General features: G+C 39.3%; 1 protein-coding gene across 2 annotated transcripts in view; it reads left to right on the forward strand.

Annotated features, from left to right (window-relative positions):
• LOC137187382 (adenylate cyclase type 1-like) overlaps nucleotides 1-27,848 on the forward strand; it is a 59,225-nt gene that overhangs the window by 17,958 nt on the left and 13,419 nt on the right. For both annotated transcript variants that reach the window (XM_067596233.1, XM_067596232.1), the window contains exons 5-14: nucleotides 1,762-1,889; nucleotides 7,782-7,940; nucleotides 9,970-10,111; nucleotides 11,446-11,601; nucleotides 16,874-17,068; nucleotides 20,981-21,078; nucleotides 21,317-21,401; nucleotides 22,950-23,039; nucleotides 26,331-26,605; nucleotides 26,835-26,961. In XM_067596233.1, coding sequence (XP_067452334.1) covers nucleotides 1,762-1,889; nucleotides 7,782-7,940; nucleotides 9,970-10,111; nucleotides 11,446-11,601; nucleotides 16,874-17,068; nucleotides 20,981-21,078; nucleotides 21,317-21,401; nucleotides 22,950-23,039; nucleotides 26,331-26,605; nucleotides 26,835-26,961 — 1,455 coding nt within the window. The remainder of the gene's footprint in view (nucleotides 1-1,761; nucleotides 1,890-7,781; nucleotides 7,941-9,969; nucleotides 10,112-11,445; nucleotides 11,602-16,873; nucleotides 17,069-20,980; nucleotides 21,079-21,316; nucleotides 21,402-22,949; nucleotides 23,040-26,330; nucleotides 26,606-26,834; nucleotides 26,962-27,848) is intronic.

Below are 27,848 nucleotides of genomic sequence, written 5' to 3' on the forward strand. Positions count from 1 at the left end.
CAAGTTTGTCACCAAAAGCAAACACAGATACCATTCTTTTGAGACATGGCTTGCTGTCAGTTGGTAATTTCTTTCCCTCTCTCTCTCATTTATGTTCACACACACACACACACACACACACACACACACACACACTCTGTTTCTGTTCCTTGTGCTGGGATAATCATCCACGTTCTGAATTCTCATATCCTCCCACGCCAGAATCTTTCTGCTCCCGTGAGCAGAAAACCAGAGCACCCCGTCTCCTCTCTTCTCATCTCCGCCTCTTACCCTGCAGTTGTCATGCATCCTCTGTATATATATATGTGTGTGTGTTTGTGCGTGTGCATGTGTGTGTTTGTCACTCAGAGGGTGCCTGCAGGCTAAGCTTTGTAGGGTCCACCATTACAAGTTTCTGATGACTACGTGTGATGTACTGCCAAACGGGAACCCTGTGTGTGCAAGTAAACCCAACTACCTGTATAGCATGTTTGCATGTGACCAATCTGCTGTTTGTGCTGCTGTTTCTGCAGGTATGTTTGTGTTTTTGTGTCCATATGTTGTCAAGGTGTGCGCATATTTGCGTTTGTGTCATCGTCGCCGAGTTTGTGCATAACGTGCACTGTGACAAATAGCTGATCTGTCTGGGAATGTGTGGGTGGGATTCTACTTCAAGAGCATGTCGGAGCAATTAGAGTTGGCCTCAACTACAAAAACACACATGAATGCACGAGCACACACATCTGATTTACATGAGCAGAGATGAAGATGCACCTTCCGTGCTGTTTCCGTACAGTCAAATCAAACATGTGACAGGAGCGAAAGTACAATTGTTCTTCATGTAAAGTGTGAGTAACTTTCAGGAATGTAGAAAGATGTGTCATTAATTAGTTCCTACAATCTCAGTGTGTTCACGGGACTCTTCTGAACTTTTGCTTCTTTACAAAAAGTTTTTTTTTATCAGCATAAGAATAAGTTTAAGAATAGTAATGGTGCTGTCATGATTATGAACTTGAGAAGCGATTAAAGTTTATTAAAATTTTAAAGCATCCAAGTTTCCGGGTGCCTTTTGGGAACATTTTGAGAAAAAAGTTAGACAGTAATGAGCATCATAAAGTCATAATTTAAAGATTAAAGTCATAATATCTTAAAAAAAAAGTTGTAGTATTATGCTAATAAAGTTGCAGCATTATGAGATCATATGAGAGCCATCTATCTCATCTCAGTTTTTTTCAGCAGTGAATGATGTGTTGAGCATTCATGTCCAAATTATGTCTTGTTTTTACATGGATAAACTTTATAAACACACTGTTAAGTCTAATTTTATACATATCAAGTGACCAATCTTACGTTAGCAGGTGTCCTACTATGTGAAAATAACACACAAGGTCATTGATTTACATTGTGGCGTTTCCTCTGCTATCCATTTTTTTTCAGTAACCCGTAGTTATGCTTGTTTCAGACTTAACTGGAGCAGGAGTATTGTTGCTATGGTTACCTGCATACACAATATTATAATCAGAGGGTGAGGGTTAAATTGGTAAAATTATTATTTCTGATATGTGTGGTAATGGCCAAGTAAGCTCCACAGTGGTCAAAACTTAAATGACGACCCTTTAACTCTACTGTATGACATTAAAAAAAAGAAAAGGGTGCCACTCCGCCTCACTTATTGTCTCGGTAACCAATGGAAACACATTTATCTAGTTTGTCAGAGGTTAATAATCTGGTGGACTAGGTTGATTCAGATATTCATCTGTGTATTTCTCTCTGTGTCTGTAGGAGAATCATTGCAGGAGAATAAAGATCCTGGGGGACTGTTACTACTGCGTGTCAGGATTGACCCAACCCAAGGCGGACCACGCCCACTGCTGCGTGGAGATGGGCCTGGACATGATTGACACGATCGCGTGAGTCATACACACACACCTACACTTTCTCTATAACATGCATCTGGGAATTAAAAAGGATATGGCTCGCGATTTTCTGTATTTTGTACATATTGTCAACAAATCTTATGTGCAGAGTCAAACCAACAATGAACTGATCTACTTAGAAGTATTGTCTGTGGATCCAAAGCCTGATATTTCTTATTCATCTGTGCTGTAGACCTCCTTTGTTGTCCCGAAACAATTAAAAACATATTAATGAGCCACCTGGTTGCACTGGGTGACATGTTCCTCTCCCACGAAGACAAGAGACGGCTCCAAAGACTAATAACAATGATCACGTTTTCAGTCTTCAGAGAGTAGTTCTGTGTAAGACGGACACTACTGAGCATGTGCAGGAATGCAGTTCTGTTTACAGTGCACTGCTAGCTGGTTGTGCTACATATCACAACCTAAGTTCTTTGAGAAATTTGCAATGTAGTAGAAAGTCATCAAATATGTTTCCATCCTCAGTGTTTAAGAGAGATTGGGAATAGCTTGAACAAAATTAAGCCTTCTTTAGTCATGTGACACTTTGTCGCTGCTCCTCCCAGCTTCCTCTGTTCTTTCGCTGTCACAGTGCTGACAGCCAAACATCTAGGTTTGCTCAACATTAATGCAACATCAAATTTAGCAGCAAGTACTTTGATGTTTTTTGTTTGGAAACAATTAAGCGATGTGAGAAGTATGCATGCCAGTGTTAGTTTTTACAACATGTAGATTCTTCAAACTGAGACATGTTCAATTTGTCATCAATAAGACACTCGGTGGCTCACATGCATACTCCCCACCCCTCCCCCCACTAGCATGTTGACACACACACACACATACACAGACAGCCTTTACCTCATTTCCTTGTGTGAACACTCGCCTGTCATGTTCTTTTCCTGCTGCTCTGTCGGAGTGGATGGATGCTGCTGTAGGAGCCCTTTATCTCAGAGGACAGGTGCTGCTGTATACACTCATCCCTCTGTGTGTGTGTGTGTGTGTGTGTGTGACATTCCTCCTTCAGCCTGATGGGCAGACCACATTTTATTATCCTCCACCTTGTAAACACACACACAAACACACACTTTGTCAACACTCCACCTCTCTACAGTTGAATGCAAAAGTTTGGGCTCCCCTTGACAAATAACATATTTTGGTGATTTTTTTTTAATTGAAAATATGTAAACACAGCCTCTCTAGGATATGGAACATAAAACACAAAATTTTCAGTGAATATTAATGCACAGTAACTAAAATATCATTGTGGAATGTGCAAAAGTTTGGGCACCCTAAGAGTTCCAAAGTCTCAGTCTCTTTTTACAAGGTCTCAGACCTTAATCAGTTCGTTAGGCCTGAGGCATGTTAACAATTATCATTAGGAAATGTCAGCTGGTGCAAATTTCAAAGCTTTACAAATACCCTGAATCTTCGAACCTTCTTAGAACACTCGGCAACCATGGGTTCCTCTAAGCAGCTGTGTAAGACTCTGAAAATGAAAGTTATTGATGCCCACAATGCAGGGGAAGGCTACAAGAAGACAGCAAAGCGTTGTCAGCTTACAGTTTCCACAGTGTGAAATGTAATTAAGAGATGGCAGTTTAGGGGGAACTGTGGAGGTCAAGATGAGATCTGGAAGATCAAGAGAACTCTCAGAGAGAAACTGCTCATATGCTGGGCAGAAAGGCAAATAAAAAAAAGCCATTTGAATGCAAAAAACCTGCAGGATAATTTAGCAGACTCAGGAGTGGTGGTGCAGAGATGCTCGCACAAACAAGTCAGTAGAAGAAAACCTTACCTACGTCCTCATCATAAAATCCAGTGTCAGAAGTATGCAACAGAACATCTATAGAAGCCTGATGCGTTTTGGACTGATGGCGTTAAAATAAAAAACTCTTTGGCTGCAGTCAGCAAAGGTGCATTTGGAGAAACAAGACTATAGGTCAAAACATAACATATGGCTGGACTGTGTATGTTACAGGTATAGTCAGTGGTAGTGTCTATAATGTGAATGCCTGGATATAAAATGTTCATTGGCAATTTTCTGTCATGGTCCCATAATATTTGTTGTTAAAGTGCACTGAAGTAGCATATCACAAACTTTTAAGTGAAAAAAAGGTTATAAATGCAGTTGCAAGAACAATTTCCACTCATATCTTGGGATGTTTGATTTGAAAGACGACTTATTTTCATTTTGATTATGACTCCTCTAATTATCTGTTAACTCCCCCTGCTCTTCTATCTGTTTCTGCGGATGTCTGTAAACATATGGTTTCATCCATATGTTTACATATGACTAGCATGCTAGGCTAACAGTCTGTCAGCTGTGTGATTTTATATCTGCACCATGATGTCTTTCAGACACACAAACACTGTAAACATACCTGTCACCTGCCCTGCACAATGCTGTTATACTGGAGACAGTGCAGCTACACCTTATTTTTATGCAGTCTATGAGCAACACACAGCACGGCATGGCTATGCTAACGATGCTAGCAATGCTAACTAGCTGCTATCCGCTGTGCAGGCTGGTAAAATGGATCGCTCCGGTCGGTAAATGTGTGTTTGTAAAACTTATTTTGGGACAGCGCTCATAGCTCCGCTGTAAATGCCCACTGAGGACATAATAGAAACTGTCCACACTGGTTCATTTTGAAAGAGCAACAGCCAATGGGGAACCTCCAACACTGGGCTGGCCAACTAATGGTGTAACTTCATCACTCAGTCAATGAGTCAGCGAAGGACAGACGTTTGCAGGTTATAGGGCTGGTCTGTGACTGGTCCAACCAAAAAAGGAGCAGGATTTCATGAAAAGAACACCTTGCCAGCTGTTAAGCATGGGGGTGGATCTATTATGCTTTGGGGTTGTGTTGCAGCCAGTGGCACAGGAAACAGTACATGGGTGGAGGGAAGAATGGATTCCACTAAATACCAGTAAATTCTAGAAGCAAACATCACACCGTCTGTAAAAAAGCTGAAGCTGAAAAGACAATGGCTTCTACAACAGGATAATGATCCTAAAAATACCTCAAAATCCACTATAGACTACCTCAAGAGATGCAAGCTGAAGGTTTTGGAATGCCCTTCACAGTCCCCTGACTTGGACATAATTGAAAATCTGTGGGTAGATCTTAAAACAGCTGTGCACAACCCAAGAATATTGCAGAACTAGAAGCCTTTTGCAAGAAAGAATGGGAGAAAATCCCAAATACAAGAATTGAAAGACTTTTAGCTGGCTACATAAAGTGTTTGCAAACTGTGATATCTGCCAGAGGGGGTGTTAAGATAATCCTTTATTAGTCCCAGAGCTGGGAAATTTGCAGTGTTACAGCAGTGGAGGTGATACCGCAATGACAAGAAGCATCAGTAAAAAAAAAGCAAGATATAATAAGTAAACAGTAAAAAAGCAAAATATAATAAATAAGTAAACTGTAAAAAAGGGTCTTCGGTAACCAGGTGTGATGTTAGTGCCACCGGCTTGTAGCTGTCGAGGTCCTTGGGGGTATGGGGTCTTTGGCACTGGTAACATGCAGGATGTTTTCCACAACTGTGGCACTCTTTCCTCAACTGGTTTTATGTTGGGGACAGATTGAGCAGGGGGGGCTGTGTGCTAGAGGTTTTGGGAGGAGGTTTGGAGGTGGGGGTAGGAGTGGTTCAGTATACAGGGGTTACAGTAGGGAGGACTGTACAGGGGGGAAAGGCAGATGACTGATCAAATCTATTGAGGAATAAGCTCAGATCATTCACAAACTTCCGGTCCCCCACAGGCTGGGAGTTGGGTTCCTTGTAGCTAGAGATGGTTTTAAGGCCCCTCCAGACTCTGCTGACGTTTTTCAGCTGCAACTGATCCTCCATCTTCCTCCTGTAGCTGTTTTGATCCTCCTCCTCATCTCTCTCTGCACATTCTTCAGCTCAGCCTTATTTCCAGACCTAAAGGCCTTCCTTTTTTCTCCTTGAGAAGAGCCTTTATGTCAGGAGTAATCTGGGGTTTGCTGTTGGAAAAACACCGTACAATCCTGGTGGGTAAGGCATCCTCCACACAGAAGTTGATATAGTCCGTTATACAGTGTGTGAGAATATCAATGTCCTCCCCATGAGTATCACAAAAACCTACAACCACATAGTTGAATGAAAAGAGTCCTTCAAAGCCTCATCAGCCATTTTTTCACTATGCGATTGACAGCTGGCTGCCCGTGTACGAGAGGTTTGTACACAGGTAGGAGGTTCACCAGGTTGTGATCCGATCTTCCCAGGGGAGGGAGAGGTGATGACTTATATATGCTTTCTAGGTGATGGCATAAAATAAATCCAATATGTTATTGTGTCTGGTGTGGCGTGCAACATATTGAGTGAATGTGGGCAGAGTAGAGGACGGAGAAGTATGATTAAAGTCACCAGAAATAAGAGGGAAAGAGGGCATTCGGATGCTGTGTTTGCAGCTTGCTAACAGCTCAGTGTCCTTACTGCAGAGATGTTCTTTAATAGTGATGCGCCCAGAGTTACATCATCTATCATTAACAGATACTGCCAGTCCTCCTCCCTTCCTCTTATTTGTGTCTGGAGTTAGTGGGGTTAGCCATGTCTCTGTAAAAAGCATAATGCTACACTCCCAGTATTCCCTCTTGTGCCTGGTCAGCGCCGCTAACTTGTCCATATTATTGGGGAAAGATCTCACATTTCCCATGATGACTGAGGGGAAAACAGGTTTGTAACGTCTCCTGCTGCAGGGATCATCGGGTCTCTTACTAAGTACTGACTATGTAGAGTGCCCAAACTTTTGCACATACTACAATGATGTTTTTATTTATTTTTTGGTCAATTTATTACAGAAAAAGTAACTATGCATTAATGTTTGCTAAAAATATTTTGGTTGATAGTCCATACCCTAGAGAGGTTGTGTTTACATCTTTTCAACAAGTCACCAAAATATGTTATTTGTCACGGGGTGCCTAAACTTTTGCATACAACTGTATCTATTTCCTTCCTCTGCTCTGTCCATGACTCTCTCTCTCTCTCGTCTGGTTGACCTCTCGCTGTTGATGAGGAGCTTTGTGTAGTGATTCACTGGAGAGGCTTTGGAAAGTCCTACTTTATCTCCTGCACACCACAACACAAGGAAGTGAAGACGGTCTGGTCATCTACAAGTATAAATGTACACGTGGAAGACTCAAGGTGCTTAGGCAGGATGTTTTTGTTTTTCTGATGATGATTTGTGACATCACAACTAGTTTGGAAGCCGATCGCGGTCCAGTATGCAACTTAAACAAATGTGATGTGGAAACATGAAGCCTCCAGTGCACAAACACTGAGAATGGACTTAACAGTGAAAAAGGGGTCATCTTGTATCCAACAGTTAGACTTATGAAATTAAAAATATTTGCATATAGATTCTGGATTTTCAATGAGGGAGAAGGAGGAGATGAGGTTTTTTAAGGATTGAACTTTCTTTTTGTATGTATACAAATTATTATTCAAATCAGAGTATTTTTATATATCTTAAAACATGTCTAGAGGGATTACCAAAGTCAGTACGATTCATCCTCTGGCGATCATGAATGCAAACTTTCATGGCAATCCATCTAATAGTTGTTTGGATATTTTAGTCTGGACCAAAGCGGTGGACCAACCAACTACCCGTCTGACACTGACATCCCTAGAGCCATGCAAATTCTTGGATGCACACCTGGAAGCAGATCAGCACCCTTAAACTAATATTGCTCTTTGATCCATGGCCTAACTGTTCACCAAACTTTGTTCAAAACCCAAAACAGGTTTTGTAGACATCCTGCTAACTAACAAACGAACAAAGAAAGACATGGAGGTGAAACATTCTTGGTTTCGTTTCAGCAGTTAGAGATAAATGTTTCACACTCTTCGTTCCCCCTGCAGGTCGGTGGTGGAGGCGACGGAGGTGGATCTGAACATGCGTGTTGGCCTGCACACAGGACGGGTGCTGTGCGGTGTGCTGGGCCTGAGGAAATGGCAGTATGACGTCTGGTCAAACGATGTCACACTGGCAAATGTGATGGAGGCCGGAGGGCTGCCTGGGTCAGTACTGACTGTTACACCCACTAAAACAGGACTGTGAGCGGTCAGAGTACAAATGCAACACACACTTACTCAGAAACACAGTATCCCAGCAACAGAGACAGAATAAGGCCTCATGATGTATGCATCCAAGCATAGAATTAACAGATGGCAAAATGTATTCTTAATGCATTTGTACTGTAGCTACTCTACATGTGTTTTTTTATAGACAAAGTCCTTATTCAATGTCAATAAGGACATATTTTATATATTTACTACTGATGTAACAAATATATAACTAATGTAAGAGCCAAAACCAACAATGAACAACAACAATGAAGCCAAATGACAAGTATGGTCTGTTTTGCCACATCCTGATGTTTCAAAGGTGATTTTTCAAAAGCTATTCAAAACTACAAGGCACATTGGGGGAAATCTCTAATTTAAAGCAAAAATAGAAACTGAGATCTTACAGTCATGACTTAACATATCAATTATAAGAAAATATCTTGTAATTACGACATCTGTATCTTATAATTCAGAAGATCTGTATCTTTCCTAATTGTGAGCTTGTTTTTTTTTATAATTATTAGTTACAGACTTCAGAATTATGAGAAGAGTTACACATGATTATTGAAGCTGTCGTAAAGATGTCGTAATTATACGTTTTATCGTTATAATGAGACACAGAGTTTGCAACTATGAGATCTTTTCTCGTAATTATGAGATACAGGAGTCAGAGAGTAACATGCTTCTGTGAAAAAACACATAAAAGGGCAACGCATTTGCATTTGCATGACTTATCTCTTTATCATGATGAACATGGCGAGTGTAGTTTATCGAGCCTGATGGACACTGGATTTTTGACATTTGATATTTGAGTTACAGTCCAATAACGACATCACATTTTATTACTGTATCACACAACATACACAAACATTTCTGATAAGGATCCCTTAAATCTATTTATTTTTAAGAATTATAAGATATATGCTAAGCAGGACATTTTAAAGTTGGAAAGTGCTTCTGGTTGACAAATGATGTAACACCAACATTGTTTCTAAATTACTTAAAACACGTTTTTGGCAGTTTTGGACTGCAGTTTCTTGTTAGTTTAGCAGCCAACATGCAGTATAATCTGATAGCAACATATCTGCTGTAAGCGTATCCACAGACTTATCGGCTGAGCTGATTTATCCGTCTAGATTTAGTAGTTTATTCCTCAGGGCTTGTCTTTGTTGTGTTTTCTCTACTGAATACTTGCGGTCATACAGGTCAGTTCAATCAGAGGCCTTTCTTCTTTGAGTGTTGTCAGCTGCCCTTTCAAACTCATCATATGGGTTCTGCCCCAGATACTGTGAAAGAAATCTCGGTCAAAATATCAAAGGATTGTAAACGGAGAACAGCATCCCTGTGCATGTAAGTGACGTCCGCCCGACGAGGTACCGTACTTTTCCAGAGATCGCAAACATAGAGTTGTGTCAGAATAAGCAGCACATGCCATGCTCATCATAAAACACCAGTGTACATCAATGACGTTTAATGGCACAGAGATATAAGCTATATCAGGCTAGCAGGATCAATTCATTGTTGTTTTTGGTCTTTCCATGCACTTTGTTAATAATAGTAGAAAGATAAAATAGTGTTATTCTTTAATAAGTCACCTTATCTCATATTCGGTCTTGAAAAAGTCCTGTTGAGAAACAGTAACAGCAGCTAAAAATAAGGCAGAACACTGTGTGAAAATAAAGTCACTTAATTCAAGAAAATTCATGTACAGTAACAAGCTGATTTGCATTTAAAACGCAGTGAAATGAGGTCACCTCATTGGCTCAATTTTGTCTTGTTTCAAGTGAAGTAATAAGATTTTAAGACTCGTTACCAGATTAAATGAGTTGTTAGGATGAAAATTTCTTCACTGTGAATAATTTTGAGCAAGCCGATGGGTTATTAGACTGATAAAAATAATGAGAGGGATAATGATTGGAGACCTTAGCACCTGACTTTATCACTAACTGCTTTTTGTCCTCTGCCCTGCTTGTGCTCTCAGCAAGGTGCACATCACAAGGACCACCCTGGAGTGTTTGAATGGAGACTACGAGGTGGAGCCGGGTTTTGGCCATGAGAGACACGCTTTCCTTCAGAAACATCACATAGAGACATTTTTCATCGTGCCATCGCACAGACGTAAAGTATGGCGAGACGGTTTCTTTTCAGCGTTTTTTTTTTCTCTCTCTCATTCTCTCGCCAGCGTACAACTGGAGAGGTGACACATCTGTCAGTGCTGTAATAGTTAATCCTCTGATGCAGAGAGGGAGGCAGGCCATGTGTTAAGCTGGCATACACATGGCTAGTATCACTATCTCACACCAACTGTACATGTGCACAAAGAGCCGAGTACGTGTGCGTCTACTCGTTGCATTTTAAATCCTCGGTAAAATACTCTCATACAGTACTGGCAGGAGCACACACACACAAATAAGCATGTTTTCTAACATTGCACACTCACAGTTTACTGTAAAAATCCCACTCAAGCCTACTTTATTTCTATGAATGAGATGATTCTCCAAAAAACATTAAAATTTGTGCTCTCATCTTTTAGGGAATGTTATGTCGCCTCCTCCTTTTCCCTCCATCCATCACTATATAATCCACCTTCTCAGGTTTTTATTAGAAGCTGTTGCCAAGAAAAGTAATCTGGAAGATTGTAGCTAAAAAGATGAGTTTTAAGTTTAATTTCAGAACTTTAGAAACATTTTTAGAGAGAATTTAAATATAGGCCCACTTGAATCATATCTGTGAGACTTCAGAGAGTAGAAAGTGTTCAAAACAGCCTGGTTGTAGAGTTTAAAATGCATAACTGACTTTCATTTTGTCACCTTCTGTATTTAGCAACATAAAAAGATCAATGTCCAATCTAAAATAAATGACCAAATGCCCATTAGCTTCATTAGCTATAGTTTGAGGTAATGCTAACATAGCATGTTGCTATGCTAAACATGGGCTACACATGCTAACATGCTAAACATAACATTGCATGATAAATATTATGATGTTAAGTACTAAAAACTGTAAAATACTAATGTTAGCATGGTAACAAGCGAACATGCTAAATGTTAACTCCACACTATACATTATCATTATAATATGCTAAAGGCCACATGCTAAACATTGGCTTTTTAACTGTGTTTCAAAGAGTTGGCACACTGACATGCTACTTCATTTCCATGAAGATGCTGTAATTCAGTTTTCAAAAACATAACTGAGAAAAGATTTTAAGCTTTACTTTTGAACTGTAGCTATTTTCAGAGGCAAGTACATTATACTTTAATCATCTGGGAGGCTGTTTCATAGTGTGGAAATGAAAACAAAACAGCTGTTTTGTTTTGTTTGTGAGATTCAGAGACAGATTTTCAGCACGTAGGAGATATTTTATTATTACCAGGAGCAAAACCAAACCAGGAAAAATGATTTAATACTTCTCAGTGTCCTTTGGTTCATTTCTCCGTCGTCTCTTCCTCTCCAGATCTTTCCTGGTTTGATTCTGTCAGACATTAAACCAGCCAAGAGGATGAAGTTCAAGACGGTGTGCTACCTGCTGGTGCAGCTCATGCACTGTAGGAAGATGTTCAAAGCTGAGATCCCTTTCTCCAATGTCATGACCTGCGAGGACGACGACAAGGTGTGTGTGACATGTACATTGTGTACATCGAAGGCATCCAAATACTAATAATGAATGAAAATAAGATTATTTTTTTATGTTTGCATGCATGAGTATCCCACTACTGTACAGAATGGATATAAATAATTCTAGGTTATGAAGTAAAAAAAAAAAAAAATCATTTTAATGGGTTTGTATGTCCATTTGTGATGGAGTGAAATCCTGCTTGGATTCCTAATCTGCTACACACACACACACAAAACACTGTAATCTGGATTTCTAGATTTCGCAGCATCATAAGTACCACAGTATGCTTATATTACAAAGTAAGTCAGTGGAATAGATATAATGAGCAACTCTTGATGGTAAACTCGCTCTTAAGCTTCTTTGCGTGTGTATTTGTACACGTGCATTTTCTACATACATGTGCTTATGTAGGTGTGTATACGTGCCAAGTGATGTTTGCATGTGCATATGAGTATTGATTTAAGCTTGTTCATGTGTTTCTCAATGTATTTATGTGACATTTTTGCTTTTATACCACAATGACGCAGCAGTGAGTCAATCTCGAGTGCTGCTGGTTGGTTCCTCGGTCGGTTGGTGTTTGGTGATCGTGGCATCACAGGGTCTGGCTGTCAGAAATAGCCTCCGAGCTGTAATCCGCCCGACTGTGTGAGCTCAGTCAGGCATTAGTACTTCATGATTCTGATGATGCTGCATTATGACTGCTGGTAATCACCCACAGCCTGGTATCATCTCCTCTAATAGCATTAGCCACATTGTTGCATGATTACGGTACCCAAGTAGCCGAAAGCCTGGCATTGTGACAGAGAGGAATTTTATAATGGAATGATGACACTGCAAATTTTTTGGGCCAAAGAATATAATCTATTTTTAGACACGACAAATTAAAAACGCTGGTTTTTGATGACCTAGAGGAGACGCAACAGTTCAGATTACTGTTGTATTAAATAGGGAGTACCATTACTTCTCACACAGTACTGCCAATTTCTAACAAATGCAGGTACTCATGGTGTTACTGAATGTGTCGGGCAAAATAAGCCTTTTACTGGGGGGAGGCAACAATGTGCAGCCGTGTGATGTAAAACATACGGTCTTGTTTAGTTGGAAAGCTGCTGGTTAAGGGCTTTCATTTCTGCCATCATTTCCAAAATCCTCTCTTGTTAAATGGTCTGTAAAGTGCAGCAGATATTGGTGGAATTTTTTTTGATAATTTGTACAAATGAGTTCAAATTTTGTATTACAAATTACGTTAAATTAATTTGGAAGATGCTTTTGTCCAAACTGATTTACCTTTTTTTCCTGTGCATACACAGATATCAAGTAAATTTTGACATGTGGAAAGGAGTCTATGACCTTATGATGTGTCTAACAACCCAGCTACAGCCACCTCTGTATGAATAAATAAATAATAATTCTTGTGCACAATTTGCACCCCAAAATGCTGAATGATATGGTTGTTGGTTTAGAGTATTTGCACCTTTTTAATTTCAGTTCAAACATCGTATAGCACTACATAGCAACAAATCTCCACTAACAAGTCCTGTAATCTTTTTATTCTGAACTAAACCAAACCAATCAGTGCATTCAGTGTCTCTAGTACATATTAGGGTTGGGGTAAAGACATGTCAAGTGTGTTTTCTTGACACTAGTGTGACAATTTCCCTAATTGGGTCTTGTTTCAAGGTACTGACACTCATTTCTAGAAAAAACCTGAAACAATTCAAATTGCACCAGGAACGAGGGGAATTGTCTCACTTTTTCTTTTTTTTTTTCTTTTTTTGTTTTTTTTTTTTACAAAAAAATAACTTAGAGGATGAAAATTAGACTAAACTACTTGTTGATATGAATGTAGAATCTGTAGAAACAGAATTATATTATGATCTTCATATCAACTCCAGTGAGACTGATTGAGGGTGGCAGTTGCTGTGTTTTTAATTTACTTTGTAGAAGCAGGTGTTAATTTGATGAATATTTCATATTTTATTCTTAGTACTATAGCTGTCAAATACATGTACCTAAAACACTGACAGCCTTTCTAGTAATACTTACAGTTGAGACTTTAACTATAAATATGTAGAGAATATACACTTACTTATGCTAGATAAAGCATGTAATGACAAACTCTATGTAATTTTGCAGTAGTTTCATTGTAAAAGTTCTTCAGATATGCAGCTCTGTGCAGTTTGTTGTAAGGATAATTCTGGTTATTTTCAACTTGGGGTTTATTTAGCTGGTTTTTGGCATAATGTTAAGCTACATGAAAAGTGATTCACCAGGGGAAACCCACATAATAAATGCAAACTCGACAAGTAATTAAAACACACAGTAACATCTACACCACAGTGAAACATGCTTATACATGCTAGAATAGTAAATGTTACGTGTTAAATATCAGCATTTTACCATCAAATAGCTGTTGACATGCATGCTAACATGTTAATTGGAGGCATGTTGACTCGCTAACGCTAGCATTTAACTCCACACACAGCTGAGCCAAAGCACATCTCAGGCTGACAAATTACAGCTCATTTTTGGTCAGAATAAGAACAGTGAAACATATTCACACACTGTGGTGAAAAGCAGGCAGAACTGGAAATGATGGGAGCAGGAGTACAAGCATAATGCTGCTAGAGCTAGCACGGCTAGCAGGCTAACAGCAATATAGCATTTTGTTTTTACAGCAGGAAACGCATAGGTGCATTTAATAACATTAATGATTGCTGAATCCCATTTAGTTTTTCCAAATTCATCACCCTGGTACAGTGCATGATAATTTAGCCCACCAGTATAGCTTTCCATGGAAAAAAGTCCATCCTACTACTTTCTCACCATACAGTTAAATGTGATGTGATTTGCTATTGTGTGTAGCTTTTTATTTTGTATGATGTGCCCTGTGTGTTTTCTGTGTCTTTGTACTTTGTTTGTTATTGTGCTGTTATATGTTTTATTTGTAAGGGACTGCAGATGAAAATTAGCTTTAAAGCTAACTCTGGTGCAGTACATCAAATATTAATGTTTATGTTTAAAAATGTACATTGTCCCAGTAAATATAATACAACAACATAAATAATCAATATTTCTTGGACAGGACATGCAGCCCTGTATCTCAGATTAGCAGGACATGTGGTCGTTAGTTGCACTGACTTCAATGAGAGACTCACAGAGACCAATTCAAGTGTGTCTGAGCCCAGAAATGTTGACAAGTCACAACCATAGACTGAAAATGGACATAGCGAGGTGTCAGGTTTGCTTTGGAGCCAGTTCAAAGCCCAGAGTTGCTAATAATAGGACAGGTATTGTAATCAAGTAACATCAAACTTGCTGAAATATTGTGACAATAGTCAGACTCAGTGTGAGTCCTGGAGCCGGGGAGAGCAGTAGGTGAGACAAGTGTCAATCATAGCTGTCAATCAACACCCACGCAGCAGACATGAAAGCCACTATAAATCTTCAAATCTTATTACGGAGCAATGCTTTCCAAAATGGCCACCAGCACACCTATTAGAGGGCCTGGAATTAAAGATTAAGACCATAATGTCTCATTGAAATACATTATTGACTTAGTATTTCTAGAGAGAAGCCATCAGTAGCATTTCACTTTAAGGTACTTCTGCACTGGCACTTCAGCCTCAAGCTGTGGTAGTTGCCACTTGATCACTGCAGGAAAAGCACAGGTGCAATTAATAATATCCAGCATGTCTGTATTGCATTTAGGTTTACCAGTCCCAGGGCCCTGGTCATGTGTACTTAAATGGAACAGAGCCAACATTAATGTTATTAATTACACCTGTGCTTTTGTTTAAAAGTCCAAACTGTTGTCTGTTAAAGCAGAGACACAATGTAGAGCTGAGCCTAAAAAGATGAGTATGAGATGTCCTAAATTGATAATAAACCTTTAATTTATCTAAAATTAGGCACCTCTTACGCCTGTCCAACCAAAGTTTTCCATGCACTAATATTCTAACTTGATTAAAGTAATTCACTACTTTGGAATCTCCCAGACGTGCATTTCCCATCTCCAGCAGACTGCTGTCCAGATGTTAAAGAAGAAACCATATTACCTTGATAATCGCCTCCTGGGCTCCTAGATGTTCCAAATAAGATCTGTTAATTGTCCTGCAGTTTGATCTGAAGTGCCTCTGCGGCTGCTGTGAGCCTTGTTTATATTTCTAAGAGTCATATTTTTATTTTCTTGCTTCACAACTGGGATAGATTTTGTCTCTGATTACTGCATACATTCCCCTGTCCTTAATAATCATTGCAGGATTAATCCATGTGTTGCATGTATGTTGCATGTATTTAGTTACATGTGTGTTTACATGCTCATCTTGTAGTAAGCACTTTGTTTTGTCATTAAAGCAGCTATAATCAGTTTTTTTCTTTACGATAACAATGTATGAAATGACAATGTGTCATGTTAGAGGTGATGAACCTACAGAGAATTAACAGCGACTCTGCAGCTCCCCTCAGCTTTATGCAGCTTTATAACAAGTTTCAATCCTTGTTCAGCTCTCTGGCTGCAACTTTACTGTTTTGGTTCACTCTCAGTGCTCTCATAGTGTTGTTCTCTCGGCCACAGCAGGCAGCTGTTTTCAAAGAAAAAGCTCAGCACCAAATGGCAAACAGACACAGTTTGTGACTAGCCAGTGAACATAGTGGAGCATTTAGCAGCCAAAGAGCCAGATTTTTCCCTCAGGAGTTGGTAGAGAGCAAAATCAGAGCTAAAAGAGAGTGAATATTGGACTTACATTCACAAGGTGGACAGAAACACGACTCCAAATGAATGATAATGTTGCTCCGTAACTCCTGGATGTGGAAATAAGTAACTATTTGCTAACAAGTTCAACTTATCAACTTAAAAGTGATTTCTCAGTCTCGTTAACAAATTGTTGATGCTGCCCCCAAATGTGGCATATTAATATGCTTTAATTTACACTCAAACTTAATTTAGGTTGAGCTCATTTTATATTTTGCACCATTAGTAGTAAGGCTCTAAGAAAAGCAAAGTTTCCATTTTTCATCCATTAAACAATGTATGTTTGCTGCTGTGTACAGTAATAAGCATTACAGCCTCTCATGGCCAGGCCAGCATGGCTGTAGACTTTTCATCTTGTTTCTACTAACGCTCGAAAAGTTAAAAGCTGACCTCACAAAACTCCAAACACATTTGTATGCCTCACCACCACCTAAGCTGAGAACTGTCATCGTATCAGGCAGGCAGGCCGGCCTCTGTGGAGACTGATTGTGTTGTCTTTTTGGTGTCTGACAGCGGAGAGCCCTGCGGACTGCGTCAGAGAAGCTGAGGAGTCGCACGTCCTTCTCGACCACCGCCGTGCAGCACTCACCAGGAACACGAGTCAACCGCTACATCGGGCGGCTCATCGAAGCGCGACAGACCGAATCTGAGACATCAGACCTCAACTACATCACCCTGTTCTACAGGAACAGAGACAGGGAACGCAGGGTGAGGACGCCAGCATGCTGAACATCTGCAGAGAAGCCAATAACTTGGATTTATATTTAGAAAAGGATACAGAATGTAACAAATATATACTTTCCTCATTACACGTAAGGTAACATGCTTCGTGACTGCATCCTCTCCCCCCCCTCGTCTTTTGCTCTCACATACACACCCTACACAGTCTCTAATTCTCTTTCTCCCCTTTCTCCCTTGCTCCCACGCCTGTTGTCTATGATGTCTGTGTGTATGTGTGTGTGTGTGTGTGTGTGTGTGTGTGTCTGTATGAGGAATCCACCCACCCTCTCAGGAGGGGGTGCAGATAATGATTTGGGAACGTCTGAGCGGCACACGTGATATCTTTCTCCTATGTGTGCGTGGGTAGAGCCCATAGAGCCATAAAGGAGACACACAACAGGGAAGGGTTTGTGTGTGTGTGTGTGTGTGTGTGTGTGTGTTTGTGTCAGTGTCTGTTTGTGAAATCTAGACATTTAAATTGATAGGAGAGAAATTAAAACCCTATACAAAGTAATAAGACTAAGAGTCTACAACACAGGCACAGTAACGCATTTTAATATGCTCACGATGACAATGCTAACATGCTGATGATAAGCAGGTATAATGTTTACCATGTTCACCATCTTAGTTTAGCGTGTTAGCATGCTAAATTAGCTAATTATCGCTAAACACAAAGTGCAGCTTAGGCTAACTGGAATGTCATTAGTTTTACAGGTATTTGGTCATAAACCAAGCATTGGACAAATTTTAATTTTAGTCTGATGATGGCACTAGAAGAAAGGTCAGATGATCACCAAAGTTCACAAAATTCACTCTGAGGGGGACATCAATGTAGAAAATTTCAATCCATCTAGTAGGTGTGGAGATATTTCACAGGATAAATGAAAGGTTGTCGCTAGATGAAAAGTGAGAGGATCACCAAAGTCAGTAGGATTCATCCTCTGGGAACCAGGAATTTCACAGCAATACACCCAGTAGTCGTACTACTACACTGATATTGATAGAGCCATGCTGCTAGTTAATCGTGTCTCATTTCAACATATTTTAGAGGTCTATCCTTTAGGAAAATGTATCAATTCACTATTAAAAAAACATGAAGACACAAATTAGTATAAAGAGTTTATTTAATCCCACACAACTACAGTAAAACAGATTTCCTCCATGTGTTGGTAGAGTTCAGGACACATCAATGTTCTACAAAATCAGTTCTAATTGCACATCAGATCTCTAGAAGTTATTCTTTACTGTATTTTTGCATGAGATAAGAGTATTTTTGGCGGAAGTATTGGAACATGTCATATCCAACCTCTTCAAGATGAGTAAACCTGAAAACTTGAGTTGAAGCTGTGTCATTTGGACCAAAAAAGTTCTGTGTTGTGAAATAAAGAATGCGTTTCTAGAGATCTGATGTGTGGTGAGATATGAACTTTTACAACATAAAGACACAAACTTAATGTCATGTCCTGAATATCTCAGTCTGACTGACTCTCATTTGATCTGCAAATAGCTCCAAGGATGCCTGTTGCATCATGTTACCATGCTACATGCTAAATGTTAGCATTGTAACAGATATGATGTTCTTTAGCATTTTGGTAGAATAAAAGTGGCCCTAAAAGTTTTATGTTTTAAGAGTAACTACACCCGTACATCACTGCAGCAAGGTGAGACACCACTAGAGGTCAGCAAAAACAAGATTTTCATATTCAAGATTTTACCCTTTAAAGGTGCATTGTGTACAATTTAGTGGCATCTAGTGGAACAGACTTGGCAGAAATGGAATATAATATTCATAAATATGTTATGATTAGTGTATAAACCCATGAAAATAAATAACAATTGTGTTTTCGTTACCTTAGAATGAGCCCTTTATATCTACATAGGGAGCCTCTTCCACGGAGCCCACCATGATGCACCACCATGTTTCTACGGTAGCCCAGAATAGACAAACCAAACACTGGCCATCCTACACACTGGTCCTTTAAACCCTGAAGTATAATTTAATACAAAGCTTCTCTTATCTTTATGAACAGTAAATCTAATCTGATGTGATGACAGTTGGTTTTGGATTCTTGATTAGCTTATGTGGAGAGCTCCCATCCTTCTGTCCTTGTGGTTATTTGCATCTCATAAGTGAGTTGCTGCCTCAAGTGAAGGAGTTAAGTATCTTTTGGTTTTACTCACAAGGGTAAGATAGAGCATGAGAACAGCAGCTAGAATTAGTTGCAATCAGATGAGTTGTACTAAAGGTGAGTCTAAAGGTGGAGCTTCAGGCACACTCTACATATCATCAGAAGCTTTGGTTACCAGCCCAAAAGGATACGATGAGCAGGTGAAATGAACTTCTGTGGACTGACTGAGCTCATCCTGAGGGAGAGGGTGAGACGCTCAAGATATCCTAGAGAGGCTCAGAGAAGAGCTGCCTCTTCTTCACATTGTAAGGTGCCATTTGAGGTTCACTGGGCATCTGATCAGGATGCGCCCAGGAAGCCTGTTCATTGAGGTATTCTGAGCGTGTCCAGCTGGGAGGAGACACCAGAGCCACAATACTCTGGAGGGAATCTGTATCCTACCAAGCCTAGGAAAACTTCACTCAGTCAATATTTATTTTCTGACCCCGTATTCCCATCCTCCCTGATATTTTCTGAAATTCTTGAGACCTTTAACTGAAGTCCAGGAGGATTACCTACGTAGTGTTACATAACTTCAGGAAATCAGAGATGCACAAAATTAACTCCCCCTCCATTTTTCTCTACAGTGAAATTGATGTTGTTTGAAACTGGATTACCAGACGCAGGAGGCCCAAATTTAATACATATAATTTGGGTCTACATAATTTGATTAATCGCAAATGTGTTAGATTTTTTACTACTGAAGTATAATATCAACACTGACAGGTGCTCCGTCCTCCTGGTATCAAAGAACGTGTCAAAATCTAGTTTTATAACATTAATTGTTTTAATTTACTAGATTGTGCTCATTTGTTGGAAATTTGTTAATTGTGGCCTTGCTTGCATTATCAATTGATTGTTCAGTGTATGAAATGTCAGAAAATAGTGAAAAATGCTGATTTTGATTCCCTAAAGCTCAAGGTAACATATTCAAATGACTTTTGTCTGACCAACAGTCAAAAAGCCAGAAGATGTTGAGTTTACTATCATAGAAAACTGGGAAAAGTAGCAAATATTCACATCTGAGAAGCTCATATTAGAGAATTGTTGGTATTATTTCCTTAAAAATCGACTTTAGTGATTAATCAGTTATCAAAATTGTAACCTGGTAGTTTTTCTCTCAATCAACTAATCAACCAATCATTTCAGGTCTAGAGTACTACCATACATAGTTAGGGTCAATAGGGGCCCAACAACAAACTTGCCCCATAGAAGATTTGTGTGGTGATGTCACTGGAAATGTGTCATGAAGGTCATCATATTTGGGGCTAAATTGGGGCAGACTAAATTGGTAAAACCTTGCAGATAATCAGGACACTTTTATGGCTAAACCTCCCAAATCTAAACAATGTGGATCTGAGCAATTGTTTGATCCGACTTCAGATGGTAGTTGGGTTCAAAATGGAAAAAAAACACACACACAGAGACACATTATACTCAAAATCTGTATAAATATAAAGAAAACAGTCATGAACAACCATGCATCCTTCTCCCAAAGACCTGCATATTCACTGCAGCCCAGAGAAGCATGTTCCAGCCACACTATACATAAAAAATAATGTGACACTATGTTACATTTATGCATTCGGTGTGAAAAGAGGGTCAAGATTCCCTACGGAAAAGAATATCTGACTGACCAACTCCTAACTGGACCCAGATAAACATCTGAATAAATAGATGGATGGATGCTTCTCATTTTGACTCTCTCTCTCTCTGTTTTGTCCTTTCTCAGTATCACCAGGTGTATGACGACCATTTCATCAGCGCAGTGGTTCTCTCTCTGATTCTCACTGCTCTGTTTGGCCTTATCTATCTGCTAATGATCCCACAGTACGTATGCACACACACACACACACACACACACACACACACACACACACACACACACACACTCTCTTTCTCTCTCTTACTTCCACATTTACAGTTTGTCCATTCATGTAACCTAATTGGATCGATTTTGCGAAGGTGTAGTGAGACATTTAGACTGTTGTACTGCAGTCAGTGGAAAACTGGGGAAGCCCTCCTCACTCTGGTCTCCTTCCCCCACCCCACCCCCCTCCTCTCTCAGAGGGATGCTGGTGCTGCTGCTGCTGGTGCTGTGTGTGTGTTTCCATGTGGCCTGTGTCATGTACCTGCACCTCACCAGTGTTCAGGTAGGACACCCTCATCTCTCCTTACAGGCTTCTGCTCAGAAACTGGTGAATTATATGAATGTGTAAAGCTGCGATATTATGAGGAAAACAAATATCTTGAAAATGTAAAAAAATCAGAATTGAAAAAGATCCATTTTGAAATTTAAATGTAGTCAGAGAATAGTTAAAAATGCCCATCACAATTTTCCCAAAGCCTTCAAATTGCTTTTTTCCAAGTCAAAAACTCAAAAATAATAAATCTACAATTCCGTATAAAAGAGAAACACAGCAAATCGTCACAATTAAGAAGCTGAAGCTGAAGCAAATGTTTGGCTTATTCGCATGATAAATATATGTAGAATCTTGGGCGTATTTCTAAGAAATAGTTTGACATTTTGGGAGAAGTCTTTATTCACTTTCTTGCTGTGAGATAAGAGAGACAATTAATAACACTCATGTCTGTGTCAGAGCTAGCAGCAGGTTAGCTTAGCTGATCATAAAGACTGGAAACAGGGGAAAACTGCTAGCCTGGCTCCGTCCAAAGGTTAAAAAAATCAGCTTACCAGCCTCTCTACTGCTCATTAATTATAACATTATACAAAATCTTTCATGTTTGCTCAATTAGCCCTAACCCTAACTGCAATGTAAAAACAAAAACTTGTGGTTTTATGGGGGGTTATGTGCTGGAACTGTTTTGTGAACCAAGCGCTCTGACATCCTGGAGTCTCTTCTCTTCCTCACGGTGACAGAAAGACTCCAGAATCAATCAATCAATCAGTGCGCCCAGCAGATTTTGTTACCGTTGGATGGTAGCAGCTGGGCTGTTGACCCCGTTTTTCCAGTCTTTATGCTAAGCTAAGCTAATTGCTTGTTAGCTCAAGCTTCATTACTCATCCAACTCTCGCCAAGAAAGAGAATAAACTTATTTGTCAAAATGTCAAACTATTCCTTTAAAGCAGAATTTTTCATCTTGATCAAAATCATGACGTCTTCATAGGAATATTCAGTTTTTTTGTGGCCAGATTTCTAAAAAATACTTTGCTTTTATTACATATTTCAATGAGAAACCATCTGTTTGGTTTAACATTACACAGCTTCTTGACAGTGTTGCTTCAAACTTCTCTTTTAGCCTTCAGCAGTCTAAAAAACTTTATTTGTGCAGTCAATTGAAGCGGCAAATAGCTCTTTTTTTTTAAAAAAAAAAACATTTTCACTGTGTTTTTATTTTCTGATAATTAATGCACAACTGCAGATGACTGTTAAATACTCTCCAGTCAGGTGGAAGTGACTGTGGTGACTTTCACTCACAGTGACATCACATCCATGCCCTCTATATGACACTGTGGTATCACGCTACATTGGTCTGTCATGATATCCTTTAAGCGTCTCCTCTAATAGGCCTGCACATAATGAGCCTCACTGCAAAATGCACTCATTTCATTTCCACTCCTGGCTAATGATGTGTCCAAAATGCTATTGAAGTCGATAAACAGGTGCTTCATTTACTGACTCGTTCATTTCTCCCACACCCCGCCCCCCCCACCTCCCCGCTCTTTCTCCTGCTGTTAGTGCCAACCAGGCTGCCTCACCATCCAGATCCGAACCGTGCTGTGTGTCTTCCTCGTCCTGCTCACCTACTCTGTTACCCAGGCCTGTGTGGTAAGTCGGACTGCTGACTAATGACAGAAATGACAGATTTGCTTGATGTAGTAAAAGTCAAAGACAAACCTGCATCAGTGGAGATGAAACCTGGATATTATTAGAATCATGCACACAGGAATATGAATATCCAGGGCCTTGTTTCCTAAAAGCATCTTAAGGCTAAGATGATTGTAAAATACATCTAACAAACCTTCTTAAGCTTAAGAGGTGTTTCCCAAAAGCATCGTGACCGAAGACGCTCTTACAAATGATCATAGATTAACAAGTGACCCTTAAACACTCGTAGGAGGCTGAGAGCATCTAAAGAAGCTCCAGAACCTGCAGAAGGAACCAAAAATTACAAGTTTTATTTAAGTTTTCAGTGCTTATGTTCATTTTTAGTCTTTTCATGAACACTTCTTTGTTAAGTTACGTTTGATGTTAAATTAGCGACGGTGATGTTTAAAGTAGAAGAAAAAAACACAAAAATGGTTTGAACAATTGATTTACCAACTTTCTGATATATTTTCAGGTTCCATATCTACTCTTTTCTTTCTATTTATGGTGTTGATGTTTGTGTCACACTTACCTACAACACACACACTTACCTTAATACAGAATCACACATATTCATTAAAGTTATAGGAACAGCCAATGCTTCATAACAGTTTTATTATGATTTGAAGAGTATTATCTGCCTCCAGCAGAAGCTAAATCAATCAAAGTTTTCTTTCATAAACCGTCTTCCACCCAGGAACCTGAATTATAAAGACTGTAGACTGTTTACTGCACATGAGGATTGGTTTTCTTTCTCAATACTGAATTTCAAGCGTAAAACATTTGTGATGTGTGTATTTTTTAATATATAGCACGGCTTAAAGATAGTTAAATATGCAAAGTTACTTAACAATCTATTCAGCATCATCTTCATCACCACAGACAGCCAACGTTAAGAAGTTCTTTACAGCTCCTGCTCCTCAGTGCTGCTTTTAAAGACGCATGTAGAAATCTCTATGAAGTTCTTAGGAAACACTTCTTAACTTCTAAGATCGATTGTTATCAGGAAACAAGACCCAGGTTGCTTATGTTCCATGTAAACATCATATCCTGTATATGATCAAAAACAAAAACACCAGAAACAGAATAAGAGCTTGTGCATGTAAACGTGTTACAAAGCATCTACTAATTGCTTATGTACTACTTTTAAATGCTAAATAGGAGGGATAAAATAAAAATACACTAGCATCAGCATATAATTGCTAAAGGTCTGCATAAAATAATAGGGATGATAAAACAATAGCGCAGAAAAAAAAAAGACAGTTTGATGAATAACAGAGAGAAGCAGTGTTATCACTTCATTGTTCATCCAGCAGAGTCCCCTGTTTACAAGTCTCTGCAGTACATGAGCTGGCAGAGTAACGCATCACAGCTGAGCAGATGGTGCTGTAGAGTCTCAGAAGAATAAAACATTTATTCTTCAAGTGTAAAATACCCATTAAAATATTTTTAAACGCAAATCAGTTGGTGACAGCGTCCCCCCACCCCACCCCACCGCAGAGCTCGGCAGCCTCTAACGCACGTGTGTGTGTGTCTGTGTGGGTAGTGATTGTGTGTATAATACACAAAAAAAAAGCACAGGTGTAACAGAAGAGATGTAACAAAGGAGAGGCCCTGCTAGAGCTGCAGCCTTTGATGATTTTCATTATCGGTTAATCTCGTCCCTGTGATGTTAAAGATGAACCAGAGGAACCAGCCTAAAGTGATGTCTTAAGATGTCTTATATTATTTTGTAAAAGGAACATCAGTTTAAAGGAATATGTAGCAAAAGCAAGCAAATACCTGACATTTGTGAAGCTATTACTAGCAAATATATATGATATATATATTAGGGGTGTGCAGAGAGCCCAGTATTTGTATTTGTATTTGAATAAAAGTGGAAAGACGCTTAAGAATCCTGTTTTTGTTATTATTACGCTTTTAATTTTAGAAATGTTACAATAAGCGTTCATGAATAAACTACCTTACGAAGGAGGTCCCCACACCGGGTCTCAAACTGGAGTTTCATAGAGGACTGCACTGACTACTGAGCTAAAACTTTACTCATTGACTCATTACAGGCAGACCTCTACCTATTTATACACCCATAACACAGAGACAGCACAGCATGTAACACGTAGGGAAGAACTTCAAAGACGATTCTTGCTTTGCACTTTTCATTTATTGCCTATTTTTTACAACCTAACTTTGTGGAAAGGAGAAGTGGAACAACAGTTTATGGAGAGTCCCTTGGGAGCACTTCATGTGTGTCAGTAGCTCGGCTCTCCGAGAGCGATGGCCAAATTAGGAAATGCGCGTCATGCAGCAGGTGGATGTGACTCCCTTTGTTGACACTTACTGATAGAGCAGAGGAGAGAGACTGAGATAACTGACCTGCAAGCTGGTATTTGACATGTTTTTTTTTTCTTCCCAAAAACAAATAATTTTTAAAAATTTGTATCAAAAAAATATTTGTATAAAACCCACTATTTGATGAGCCTCTGACTTTTTCCTTTAGCAACACTGTGAGGTCAAAGTTTTCACTTATCCAGTAAAATATCTTAACCTTTACAGGATGGATTAGCACAAAATTTTGTTTCCAGACGGTTTCCAGAGGATGAAGCTAAATGACTTTGATCATCTGACTTTTCATCTAGATCTATGATGAGGTTTTGTGGGTTTGAGCTAAACATCTCAACAACTATTCGATGGATTGCCATGAAATTTTGTACACATATTCATATGTACCCTTCAGGATGAATTATGACTTTCTCTCATCTCCTGCTTACTTTCCATCTAGCTTTATCATCAGGTCAAAGTTTCACTTTGTCCACTGCTTTAATTTATGACCAAATACCTGCAAAACTAATGACATTCCCATCAGCCTCTGCTGTATTTTGCATTTAGTGCTAATTAGCAAATGTTACCATGCTAACACACTAAACTAAGATGATTAACAAGGTTAACATTATACCTGCTGAACATCAGCATGTTAACATTGTTATTATGAGCATGTTATGTTAGTATTCTGCCTCACAGATCTACTAGCCTGTTAGTATTGTCACTTGATAAATGATATAAATGTTTACTCCATTATCAATACATCAGCTACTCATTTTGTTGCTCCATTAATCAATTACTTGATTAATTGTTTAAGCTCTAAACCTTCCTAGTTTCAGTGAAGACACATTTTTTATTTATGAAACAAATTAAACCCACAGTTAAAGCATCTTCTCTATATTGACGGTTTGTTGTTTATATCCACTCCTCCAGGTGGGATGCGTTCCTTGGGGGAGAATCGGGACAAACTCCAGCCTCTCTGTGGAGGACGTCGCTGCAGACGTGCTCGGGGTCGGACCCGACAACAGCACGGCCGCAGACAGAGCTGGTCCCAACATGGGTTACGCCCTGCTGTCCTGTGTGGCCGGCACACTCACCATCGTCCCTTACCTCCGAGTCTCCTCACTCCCCAAGATCCTCCTGCTCCTCCTCCTCTCTGTTACCTACACCGTCGTCATGGAGACCAGCGGCTATCGGCAAGCTGTGGGGTAAGGCTGAGCTGCACGGTGTTTAATGTGGTAAAGATGCATGTGTGTAGTCATGTTTTGTTTATGTATATGTACTGTATGCAAGAATTAATGTTTATTTTCTGATTTGTATTTTTTAAATCTATAGTCCTCCTTGTTCTGTGTAATTTGCCTGTAAGGGAGCTGTTGTATTTGTCTTTGTAACAAAATAAAAAATATGTAAATTTGCTTGTGTGTGTGTGTGTTTCAGAGGTGGTTTTCTACACACTCGGGGATACGATCCTGTGTTGGCTGTCTTGCTGTTTTGTGGAGCTCTGACTCTGCATTCAAGACAACTAGACCTGAAGCTGCGGCTTGACTACCTGTGGGCTACTCAGGTATGTGTATAACACACCTGTTACTTCTTATATCTGTATAAAGGTTTGTATTTGTACATACGGGACTCTTTTGTACTGAAAAAATCTTCTTATCAAGTCATGTTTTTCTTTAATTGAGTCCTAAAGTCTTGTTTTGAGGTGACAGTAGGTCATGTGGTGGAGCAGGTTGGCCATTTTTTGAAGGGTTGGTGGTTCAATCTCTGGCTCCTCTTGTCGACATGTTTGTACACAAGTCTGCTAAATAAATGTATATCTTACTTTTGGCAGCCCATGTGGCAGGATCGGTTGGTCAGCGTTCGTCTGGGTGGTTCGATCCTCCCGGCTGTTTTGAAGTGACCTTAAGCAAGATACAGAAACTTTGTGTATGAAGGAAAAAACTATAAGTTGCTTTGGATAAAAGTACCGTTTTCAGACAATCAGATTTTATTTGTTGCCTTATTCTGTTGTTGTTTTTTTTTTTAAGGTACAGACACAAAAACAAACATCTGTATCAGCCTTGGAATCCAAAATCCCATCAGGCTCTAGTGATGATAGTAGATGTTATAGACAATCTTGCCAATTTGTTATTTATTAGTTATTTATTTGCGGTTTAGATTCTTTGTTTGGCTCGTCATTACACCATCAATCCAGACTGTATTTGTATGTGTGTGCATGTACACAGTTACAGTTGGTCTATAGATTTTTATTTATGTGATATATGTACAATATTATGTCCTCCCTTATGAACACAAACAGCGTCCTCTTTCACTAAATTACCAAGACATTTTTTTAGACATTTTTATTTTTTTGTCTCTGTAATTTTTTAAATGTATACTGTAGTATGTATCTGCTGTAGTTGTTTCAGAAAACTAAAATATTATTCACCAAAAACTATACAGACACTAATT

The sequence above is a fragment of the Thunnus thynnus genome, chromosome 8, assembly GCF_963924715.1.
Source record: "Thunnus thynnus chromosome 8, fThuThy2.1, whole genome shotgun sequence".
NCBI lineage: Eukaryota > Metazoa > Chordata > Actinopteri > Scombriformes > Scombridae > Thunnus > Thunnus thynnus.